The sequence below is a fragment of the Ischnura elegans genome, chromosome 8 (genome assembly GCF_921293095.1).
Source record: "Ischnura elegans chromosome 8, ioIscEleg1.1, whole genome shotgun sequence".
Classification (NCBI taxonomy): domain Eukaryota; kingdom Metazoa; phylum Arthropoda; class Insecta; order Odonata; family Coenagrionidae; genus Ischnura; species Ischnura elegans.
The window spans coordinates 49760088-49772640 of NC_060253.1; the positions used below are offsets into that span (position 1 = coordinate 49760088).

Genomic DNA, 12553 nt, shown 5'->3' on the forward strand with positions numbered 1-12553 from the left:
TCAACAGATAACGCGGGTTGTTAAATTTTTAGCTAATATTTTTGGTAGAAATTTCTTTAACAACTTTGGCTTAATTGCTAACATAATTCAGCAGTAAAAAGTTGAAAATTAAATAAAAATGAAACATTTTAATACTAATACGCTTCTTCCTAAAGCAGTTTTAACTACTCTAACATAAGAAGTACAGGTTTCCATCATTAAGGAATGAGGTTTACGAGGCTTATTAAGTTTCGGTGTATATATGGTGTAAATATCATTGTTCTTCTATCGGTCCTGCACTTTGTTTAATTATCAACGATAAGTTTATTGTTTTACACTTTTTTATTTTCTTCGTCTATATGCCTGATTAGCCATGTCCTGGTCGATGCTGTACCGGTGAGCCTTGGCTCAACCCAACCATCCAGTGAACAATGATTAATTTAAAAATGGCGCACGTGTACTGTTGTGGGTGTATTGTGTATATGCCTGAATATTCGGTGGAAACTTCTTATTGACTTTCACCCCGCTATCTTTTGTCGGATTGACTTGAAATTTTCACAACAAATCAGGACTAGATACCAATACATTTTACACTATTCATAGGTCTTCATAAGCATCATTGATCACCTTATTAGACACTTTAAATTTTTATCAAGTGCTCATCTTCAGGGAAAGTATTTATGACTTTATTCCTCGTGCATACAGCAGGTACCATCTGGCGCAACGTTTAGCGACCAGAAATTTACAGGTTCGAGTCCTGGAAAAATCGGTTGTTTTCCTAATTTTTTCCTATTTTTAAGTTGTTTACAAGTTGACTATACGTGTTTTCTATCGCCTAAGGCTTTAATATTTCGCACTTTTTATGTGTAAGCAGTCATTCAGTAGCCATTTGGTAGCTACATATGCCTCAATTTTATAACATAAAATTATGAAAATAATTATAACATAGATTAAAAAATAATCCCATAATGAACGAAACAGAACTTTTTCCATCAGAATTTTTCCCTCATTTTACAGTCATTTTTTCAATATGAAGGCTAATCTCGTGATTAAACAATAAATATTTTTCTTTAATAACAATTTTTCAGCGTAGATTCTGATATTGTGATATTTTGTTCATTATAGCAATGCCGATAATTTTTTTCTTTGAAAATTGAAATTTGAAAGTATCAGCTGAAAACGGAAAAATGTCCATTTTCAAAGCAAAAAATTGTCTGCATTGCTATGATAAACAAAATATCAAAAGGTCAGAATCTACACTGAAAAATAGTTATTAAATAAAAATATTCATTGTTCAATCATGAGATTAGCCTTCATATAGAAAAAAAATCAATGTAAAAAACGCTGTAACGCTAGTATTATTTTATTCTGTGTTTCATTTCTATCATTTGCTTAGAAATTTTTATCTTTGTTCGCGATGAGAAAATTGACATTTTTATGAATCGCATTAAAGTCAGCCACTGGTGATCCTCAACCTTTCCCTTCGTTGGAAGGAACTGGGCAAATTTACGTTCCTCCCGTGTATATATCCTGGGAATGGGATCGGATTAATCCCCTGATCCTGGTCAGATGGCCTTCTTCCCCACGGGAACCCTGGGGATATTCGTTCGGGGGTGTTCCTTCCACACTCATCCACATACCCCTTCTCCATTTCATCCCCATTGCACCCCAACTCCCCCTACATCTTAACCGCAGCCATCTCAATCCTCGACTTAGTGACGAAGCCCCATGGAAGGTGCTCTGACCCCGTGTTTATTCCTTCCAAGCCACCGTTACTCTTCCCTTCTCTTTTTTCTATCTCGTATGTCTGTCTGCTGAGAGAGTTTTTTTTTAACCTCCAACACCTTCACCATTTCTATTGCGATGAGAAAAAAATCCTATTCGAATAATATAACGTCACGCCAGCTGATAAGCCAATTTTACATGCTTAGCTGTACAAAAATTTATTTTATTATCCTCTTGTATCCTCTTATGTGTAAATATTTTGCCATGGAGGCAGAATGAATTAAATACTGTAAAATCCACATCAAATATTTCAATAGGCGCCCGGTGTTTCACTACAGCGTAATATATTCATTTAGTATGTAATAATTTGTATGTGACGACTGTTTATCCACTAATATCAAGTTCTCAAAAAATCTAAGATATTATTAATAAGTGGCTAATTTAGTTCCAAAAAGTCCCTAGACAATTCCACTTACGAAACCTATTTACCTCCATTTTTAAGTGATAAATTACATGGTAAATATTAAACTACATCGTTACTGTAGGTAACGTTACAACAGGGTGCGTTCCGAAAGTAATGCAATTGAATTTCCTCCACCGCTTGTATTGGTGGGAGTGGGATCAAACTACTTGTAATAGGTGGGGTGGACGTTAACCTTTACAACGAAACCATTTTCATTGTTCTCCTAGCTGTGAAAGCGCCAGTACGTCAGTTATTGTAAACCTCTGCGCGCCGTCCGTGTCACGAAAAAAAATAGTATCGACAATCGAGTAAAATTTAAGTTTTGTGCTTAAATGAAAAACTCTCTTGAAAAGGCTAGCAAAATGATTCGTGAGTCTTACAAGGACTCTACTCTTTCCTAGTCATAAGTTTTGAGGTGGGTAAAGGCCTTTAAGATGAGCCGGGAAGAGGTAAATCCCAAAAATGCCAAGAATGGGAAAATCACAAGTGAAATCAGTGTCCATTGGATTTTTATATGGCAAAGGAGTGGTCTATAATGAATTTGTTTCACAAGGGTTGACAGTTATTGCTGCCTATGACATGTACGCGCTCGAAAGACTCCGAAGGAAAGGGTCATCAGGACGAGAAAAGACATCTCCGCAACTGGGAAAATCCATATCGACAACACGCCTTGCCGCAACACGCTACAAGTCCACGACTTCCTGGCAAAACACCAGGATCAAACACTGACCCTACCCCACTATAGTCCTGAAGTCACCTCATTAGACCTCTTTCTATTGCCTCGGATTAAGGCAGCCTTGAAAAGAACCCATTTTTCAAATAAATGACCCCATAGCGGAGACACAGTCAGAAGTGATGAGGACCTAGCGAGAGGTGCCCAAAGAAGCCTTCCTGGGAGGATTCTGGTCATGACAGAGTCGCAGAAAAAATATGTAGAATACCGAGGGCAGTAATTTTAAGAATTTAAAGATTTTTTGCAAATGCGTTTGTGCAAAATGTTTGTGAACATTTTCAATAAATCTCTTTTTTAAAGTAATTGCATTACTTTCGGAACGCACCCTGTATCATCATCGCATCATATATCTATACGTTAAATGAAACATGCCGTAATTGATAATAAGCTTCATAAAAAATGTAGCAGTGTTTCAGTTTTTGCTGTAATTATAATAGATTAATATTAATTTTGATAGTTTCTTAGATAGATTTTGATAATTCTTGGTCTTGAGGTGCTAGGCTGGAGCTTAGTTAACCTATGGGAGAATCCATGCTAATGTTTTTTTTTTCTTTGTGTTTTCCATTTGTATATGTATAGGCGCGTCTCTGTGGGCAGTGGGTCAGAGTGGCCTGTACGGCGTGGAGACTCCGTTGCTGGAGATGCTGTTGTTCGCGGCGCTCATCTCAGCCGTGGACCCGGTCGCCGTGCTCGCTGTTTTTGAGGAGATCCACGTCAACGAAATCCTCTACATCGTCGTCTTCGGAGAATCGCTGCTCAACGACGCCGTCACCGTCGTGAGTTCTTCTTACATTCTGCTTTTTGTCTTATTTCCATATTTGTTTAATACTTGTATTGTTTGTACAACTAACTTGTACAGCCACCCATTTCCTTGAACCGAGTGCAAAAAAACGTCCGGCGCTAGTTACAGGACAACTTTGTCACACTTGGACAAAGTCAAACTACTCGCAGGCTTTCCTGGCGTATAGAATCGTGGAAAGTTACTCGGGAATTCCACCGGGTCAGGTTCTCCAACTTCATACGTTTCGATATACGAGTTGTCCATCGAAAAATTACTAACTTGTCGTTAGTAACTTTAGGACAATATTTTTATGCCCTACGATAATACATTATCATTCATTATTTTCAATTGATATGATCTTTATAAGCATTATATATTTGTTTTAAGCAACTGAATACATACCTTAATGAAAACACTTGACGCACACTCATCTTGCTTGCCGTTGTGTCATCCATCTTGTTTTACGAATGCAAAACAAAACACATTTGTCATGTAGTGGCTTTTAGGAACCGTGTACTTACTACAAGGTACAAAGAAGAGCAGCGACGGGTTTAAACGACAATTATTCACACTTTAATGATTATAATTATAAAAAATGTGGAGGTACACATGTGTATACCTTGTGTCTGAAGAGGATAAAGAAATGGATCAAGGAAATTGAATCAAGTTTTGCGTAAAAAAGAAATGATGCGTTACCGAGTGTGAAAATTTTTAACAAAGGCTTATGTTGAGTATATTATGGGTATTTAAAAGAATTTAAGAGTGGTAAAAGCGTTTCGAAAATGATGGTAAAGACTTTAAAAATGACGGACGCACGCAGGACACTCCTGCACATCAAAAACCGGTGAAAAGGTTGTTAATAAATGGGGGCGTATCCTGAAGGCGACAATATTAGTTTAATAAAAGGAAATGAAAAATAAATATTTTATGTATAGAGCCTTATAATAAATACGGTTTTTTCAAAAAAGTAAAATTACCGTTATGTTCTGAATACACTTCGTATCGGTAGTCCTACATAATTAATCGATCATTTTCATAGCCGGTTGTGAACTGTAAAGTTGAAGCGTAAATAAAGTGTTTATCAAGCTTAATTAGAAAATTAAATAATTATAGCGATAGCAAGTAATAGTAAGTAATGGCGTGAATCTGGTGTAATCTGAATGTAGGGCAAGTAATTATGTGTGAATACGGTGTCATCGGGACAAAAGACGGAGATATTATAACTATGTGCCCGAGGATGTTTGCATCCCACTGCTCCCCATTAATGGACAAACATTCTTTTTCTCTCGGCCTAAATAATGATGCCTTGCGATCTTAGCACGAGACCTTGAATTATTCTTGGGGATGAATTTTTAAAAGTTTTATTTGTGCTTGTGTGGCTTCTACTTAAAAAACGTTCACCCCGCAATAAGTTCCACGTGTAGTGTGAACGAAGAATAGAAACATTCTTGGAAAGTACGGCGTCCTATTTTTTTTAATGTGCACTTTGGTGTGATGTTTTATTTTTTTAGAATGTGGTGTGCATTCTTGACGAAGAATTAGAATGGAGAGGGTGAAAAGCCAAGGGCTATGAAAGATGTTTTTCTTAACAGAGTTAGGTAAAGTTTATTTTTAGAAGAAAAACACAAAAATTGGTTGCCAAGGGATGTGTGAGTCTCAATTCCGTGTTGACATCGAGTGGTTTATCAAATTCACTATATCAAATATCTTATTAATTTCCTTTGTTTTCTATCTGTACCTGTGTATAGAAAAAAAGAAATCACTTGTACACCTTGGCTCCCGAACCGCTCAATTAGAATTGACGAAGATCTAACGATGCGCTATTATTTTTGCCTTTAGTTTATACATATATGTATTTATTCCCATACCACCAGAGACAGCTCATATTGACCTTTTACATCGGGTTTTATTAAAAATAATTACACGTGCACGAGCAACCACGCCCTATGGCAAACCCTATGGACTCGAACCTGCGACCTCTTTTTTGGCCGGCGAGGAATTTACCCCGCCGCCTTTTAGGCCGGATAATGAAAAAATGTTAAATCTTTGAAAATGTTTTAAAATACTCCCATTAAAATTGTAATGTAAATCATTGTAACTTTAGAAGGTGATATTATATTTTTTGTCATCTGTGCTTCAAGTTACTTGCCGCATTAGTTGGTAAATGCAGTGAGTGTTCATGTCCAGCGTGATAGGGTTGTCACATCTTATCTAACCAGTCGGAAATTTCCAGTATAAAATGAAACTTTATCGATCGTGTTTGAAACTAGTTGTGAATAAATATTTCAATGTGGAATGCTCTCCCCTAATATCCATGTTTATTCGCTGTGTAAGTGAATGCATTTGCAATCGTGAGGAATGACATTTAAAAGTTATATATAAGAATTCATTTCATATTTGGCGGCCAACTGCAGAATCTTCCTTTTATCCCACAATAGTGACGTTAACGACGGCGCGGTGGCGCTAGTGTTGACTTCGGATCAGAGTCCTCTAGATTGCTCTCTCAACACTACTCTCTCATTATTATATGGCAATACAGAGGACTCTGCTTCGGTTTAATGGACAAATGTGGAGTATGCGATATATTTACCTATTACATGACAATTAACCTAAATTGGTCGAAAAATACAATGTCTCATCGGTGGAAAGTTAAAAAAAATGTATATCTAATTCATCAGGAAAGTTACTAAGTTATTTTTTATTAGTTAAAGCCAAAACCCTGTGACCTTTAGTTAGAATGTATTTATCATGCGTTTATACTGAATCGCAAAATATATCCATTTAAGGTTCCAGTAAATCAAGCTAAATTCGAATTTTCATTCAAAGTAAGATATCATTCATCTATATTTTAAGCATGCTCTCTTTCAATGACACATTAAAGATGCGAACGGTTACGCTCGGATTGTGGGGGCGTTTGTGGCTTTATAAGTGCAAGCAGTTATTCGAAGTAAATTCGAATCGATGAGAAAAAAGTTTGAAACAGAAAAATGCGAAAGAGCATGGGCTGAAGCACGCTATCCTTCGTCTTCATTATCAGAGAAATGGAATCGCTAATCTCAGAGACCGGGCGGCACCTCTCCAAGGTGTTAATATTAGGGCTCCATGACTTTTCTTTGGAAGACACTCTGTAATATTTTATTTGCTCTCTCCTTTGCTTTTGTATGTTGATAATTATTATTATTCTTCGGTAAGGGAATAGCTTGTCTCCTACAGCCCGAAAAATATTTTAAGGTGAATACTAAAATAGCTGTTATTGTATACTAAATACCGGACACTTGTCATTTACATTCCTAGTACCTATCTTTATCAACGAACACGTTTATGTGTGCCCATATGCTTAGGAAACATTTTTCGTTTCCATTTTGAGAGTGGTATGCCATCTCATTTCGAACGCTCCTAACCGCGAAGTAGTATCCCAAAAACTCATTCCATTCAGGTGTACCTTGAATTCCTAGTCCACAAAATGGAATGTATTAAATCTGAGTCAAATAATCGAATGTGAAATTTCTTCCATAAAATTTTATGCCAGAATTATATTCCGCTAATCCATATCCCGGCCAATAAGTCAATCTTCATTTTTTTGAACTCGATTTTCATCAATTTTTATTTAATTGTAATTTTTAAGGAAAATCTCTGAGCAAAAATAATTTCAAAATACCAAATCTCCACGAGCCATAAATCAGGGATTTTATGTGGATAAATTTTATATTGACGCATTTTTAGAGATAATGTACGATAATGTTGCTTCTACATTAAATATATATATATAATTTTTTAAAAAAATAGTTAGAAATCAATATCCCAAAATGAAAATTGAATAATTGCTCGAGATACGGCTATCTGGACCGATTTTTCGAGATATACCTTTGTCAACTAGTATTTTGGTGTACGATTTTATGGACAAAATTTCAGGCACGAAGTAGAATCCCAAAAGGTCATTCCATTCGGGCGTATGCTGAATCCCTAGTCCAAAAATCGTGTACTATCTATAAAACCTGAGCCACTTTATAGCATGTGAAATTTCGTCCATAAAATCGTATGTCCGTATTATAGGTCACAAAACCGTATCCAGGCCAAAAATTCAATCTTCGTTTTGTGAACTCGATTTTCATTAATTAGAAGACTCAAAATTTTACACGTACACTGAGAGAACAGGTTTGGATGCCATACCCTAAACCCTTTTGGGCGGGGAGGTTTGGATGCGCCATCAAAAATGATACGATGTCAGAACCAATTCTTTGGATGTGAGAACCAAAGGCAAAGAGTGTCATACCAAACACGACCAGGCAACGTCCTTTGGATGGGAGAACCAAAGTTATGGTTGGTGCACTCTGCTGGTTTCGGCACGAAATCTAAATCTATTGTTACGCGCTCTGGTGGCAATCTCATGAAGCTCTCTAGTACCCGCAGTTCTGTGTTCAGCCATGGAAGCCGTCGGCACGTGTGGACTTGTTGTGGGCAAAACGGGCGAACTCCGTTGCCGCTCGTGCTTCGTTGCTCATGCTGCTCGAGATTATGGACGAGGGGACGGCGAATTTATTATCGAAGGCTGGACTTGGAGCCTATAGCCATGTGCTCGCAGGTAAGTTGCACTGAAATTGCGATTTATTATTAATTCTCACGGCCATTTTGTGTTAATTCTCACCGCCATATTGCATCAATTATCATGCCCACACTACCACCCTTTGCTTATGAGTTCTTCATATTCCCATTGTTATATCTGTGTGCTTATTAAAACAAAGGTCAAACTCGCAGATCATATTTTGTCGGCAGTGCTTCTGTGCTTATTAACATTGAACTTCATTTCTGTTATTGAGGTTAAATTGTCTCACGTTTGTTGTATTTCCCGATGATATTTTTAATATGCTATGATTGTATTTTAATGATATTTTATGTTATTGGCATATAATTTGATAATGATATTAATTCACTATGTTTTTTGCAATTTTTATGATATTATAACGGTGGATTCATCGAGAGCCTTGCGGAGTAATCATCGAGAGCGTTGGCAACGGAGGTTATTGATGAGGAGAGGAGAATGAACAAGAAGGGATTAAGAAAAATTGTGTTTGGAGTGACTTTAATGTAACTGTGTTTTCATATATTGGGAATAAATGTTCTTTCTCGTGTTGTACAAATAGGGATATTTATTTTTCCAACCACGCGTTACAATGCGTTGAATTATGTGATAATAGATATTATGACAACCAAAGAGCTAGGCTTTCTTATTTTTGTAGTTGCACTGTCCTAGTGGCCTATTTCAAAATGGGTTGAAAAAAAAACAATATTAAGGTGTAGTGGGGTTGAAAAGGAGGGAGGAAGGGGTAGGGGCGCAATCCTTTGGGCGGGGGATCAAAAGTTTTCACTCGGCATCCAAACGTTGTTCTGATGACCCACCCAACGCTTGGTTTTCACACCCAAATTACTCGTCCATCTTCTTTGGATTTAGCAACCAAAGGAGTAGTTAGAACATCCAACTCCTCATCACCCATTCCCTTTGGGTGACACATCCAAATGTATGGGCAAGTCCTTTCCTTCACCTCAGGTTTGGGTGTGACACTCAAGCCTACGATTCTCATATCCAAAGTGTTTTTTCAGTGTACGATTTTATGGACTAGAAATTCTATGAACGCCTGAAATGATCATATATTGAGACTCGCTTAGCTTGCTATGATTATTTATTTCTATGATGGCCGCGCCGCCATTGGAATTTGGTGGCCATTTTTGAACTAATCCCCATACTCAATTTTTATTGAATAGACAGATAAATAATTGGAAATTTATTGTTTTCATAATTTTTCCTGGGGTTCCATACAATTTTAGAGGGGGCTTCATAAGACTTTTTGTCGTATCTCGTCTCGTTAACCCTAAACATTTGCATGAGTGAATGAATGAGTGAGTGGTCATTAAGGGGCTTTATAGTATATAGATAATACTTCGCGGCTAGGAACGTTGGATTTGCCAGCCTCTTGAGAAATCTCTTCTTTGCGGGCCACTGCAAATTTTGTGACTTTTTTTGTTATCGCAAAAAATTACATCTATATGGATTTGTTGATACCACGAAAGATAATGCCCGTGTGAGTGGTGTTGTGTGACCGTAATGTAAAGATCTTCTCTCCAAAGAAATTCTGGATCATGGCACACCGTATGCCGTACGTAATCGACAGTGTTCGCCACGGACGGCCTTGTGAATGCAAAAGACTGCGTCAGATCGGAAGGCGTCCTTTTACTCGCGGATGGCGTCTTGAATTCGGATGAGATGAGGTTCGGAGGCGGTCGAAGTAGAATAGAGCTGCTTGATATCCGGGATAGTGATAATCCTTTTGAGCTCTCTATTCGTATTCACTCTGAGAGGGATTTCTTTCTTTTCCAAAATAAACTAACTCCTGATCGTTTTTTTTTTGTGACCATTACGTATTCCTTCCTCGCCGTTTCCATCTCGGAAGCCGAGGAGTAGCGGGCCGATTTTCACGTGTTTATTTTTTGCGTATTCTGCTCCTCCGCGGTTTAGCTCTATCAGCAGAAAGCATCCTTGCTCCCTTCCTCGGATCTGTTATGATGCGATTTCTAAAGGCTTACGCCGATTCACCCCCAGTCACATCCAGTTGTCAATGTCGAATAAAAAAAAAAAAAGGTTAAAAAAGTACGCTTTTTCCAAGAAAAGTATAAAATAAGCAGTATTTCCTATTCATCTATTATTTAATTTCACACATATCTTGAATATGAAATTTAATTGCTTTAAAAATTTGAATGACAGTAAATTCACATTTATCATACTTGAAAAAATATTTGGATTAACTTATTTAAAATAACTTAATCTAACCTTAACTTGTCATCTTAAAATGCAGCGATTGCATGCATTCTTTCATCGCGTTTACGTGTTTTGTAACTTCAAAATGAATTTTTTTGTAATCTTGTTTGCTGTAGTTTTCTGTAAATGTGCTTTTCACCACTGTAAGAATAAAGCAAAGGTGCTGATTTTTAGAAATGAGTGTAGAAGCTAATTAGTGGAACCTATCAGCAACAACGCTTTTATCTCCGGGTGATTAAAAGCTTCTTTTATACTTTTTAGTGTATTTTATACTGTTTTTTGAAAAAGCATTTTTTCCTTATCTTATTTATTTCATTTTTATATACTACTTTTTCGTGGTGAATAATCATTCAAAAACCTGATGAAACCAGAGCTGTTAAAGAAATTCTTTCCAAAAAAGTTATAAATAACGCCTCTGTTGAGAAAATTAAAATTTTTAAGCTCAGTTTGAACTTAAAACCTTAAATTTTTTATTAATTAGACACAAATTAGAGAAAAAATTCTAACTAATGATTATTGAAAATTGTTTTGTCATCAAAATATTGCAAGTGTCCAAAATTTCAAGCCGATCCGACGATTAAAACTATTTTAAAAATCAACTACAAGATTCATCGATGAAACAGGCAAAGCAAGGTTAGAAAAGTGAGTAAAAAACACCCTGTCTGCCTTCCAGGCTTTTTATTCAATTCTCCTCACACCGTGTTGAAACCCTTGGCTTCGAAGCTTCGATACACCGCCACCGGAGGGCGAAGGTCGCTGTAGCAGCAGTTCAGTTATTTTTTCTTTATCGTTGGGATCGATCTTAGATCGTGTATACATGTGTGAACAGATTCGCCTTTGCAAATGATGCATCGTGCTGGCGTTTTGTTTCACCACAGACATCACATCGTTAACATAAATGCACAGTTAAAATTTCTTGCTTGCTGCAGTGGAACCTAATCAGCAACCACTCTTTAATATCCGAGTGATTATAAGCTTCTTTTATACTTTTTAGCGTATTTTATACTGTTTTTTAATCTTCTGCATTTCATTTTTGTTTTCTACTATTTCATGGTGAATAACCTAACCTGATGAAACCACAGCTGTTAAAGAAATTCTTTTTAAAAAAGTTATCAACAACGCCTTCTATTGAGGGCTTCGTCATCAATTTCAAGCGTTTTATTTGGGCGTGGTATTTAACCAACTTGCGATATTCGTAGAAGAGGTGGGCTATTGACTTAAAAAGCTCCTTTCAGTCTGGTTTGCATCTTGGTGTCAACTACTTTTTTTAATGCCGAAAATATTCTCTCATCTGAAAAAATTACATGATCATAAGTGAATTTTTAAAAATATTTTAGTCTTTTTGATAACTGCCTTCTCATAATGTGTGTTCGAACTGTTTATCCACTTTTGAATATTTTTTTTACCCGTAGAAATGTAACTTAGACTATCTTCTCCTTTTCTCTCACCTTAAGACCTTTAATTAAATACACTATGGTCTTAAAAAAAAAGTCGATAAAGGTGAAGTCGCAAGAGTAAAATTTTGGAGATTTATTTTTGCTTGACGCATTACGGTAGTCCTTTAGTTGGTTTCTTTTTTCTACGATGATACCATTTTCTTCTATCCAGTGTTACTTGAAGAGAGCTGACGATGCGAGTACTTGGCTTTTGAGCTTTTCTTTATTCTTTCGATCGTTATATAATCGCGTCGACGCTTCATCATCAATTTCAAGCGTTTTATTCGGGCGTGGCATTTTAACCAACTTGCGATGTTCGTAGAAGAGGAGGGCTAGGGACTTAAAAAGTTCCTTTCAGGCGGGTGTGCATTTAGGTGCCAAGGGACGCCATTCAAACATGATAAAAAATAAATTAATTAATAAAAAAAGATAATAAATCGTAATAAAATATAATCGGAAAAGTAGAATTTGAAATTGCATTGTTATAGAATTAGAAAAAAAAACATAAACCCTGACCTCCTATCAACCTAGATCAAAACTTCTCATTAAATTAGTAGGTATCTATCTTTATAAAAATTGGACTTACACCTCGAGTTTTAAAATAAGGTAAAATCACATAAACCAG

At 36.5% G+C, this 12553-nt stretch overlaps 1 protein-coding gene across 13 annotated transcripts in view; it reads left to right on the forward strand.

Annotated features, from left to right (window-relative positions):
• LOC124164505 (sodium/hydrogen exchanger 3-like) overlaps positions 1 to 12553 on the forward strand; it is a 440080-nt gene that overhangs the window by 316748 nt on the left and 110779 nt on the right. For all 13 annotated transcript variants that reach the window (XM_046541835.1, XM_046541842.1, XM_046541837.1 and 10 more), the window contains exon 3: positions 3480 to 3676. In XM_046541835.1, coding sequence (XP_046397791.1) covers positions 3480 to 3676 — 197 coding nt within the window. The remainder of the gene's footprint in view (positions 1 to 3479; positions 3677 to 12553) is intronic.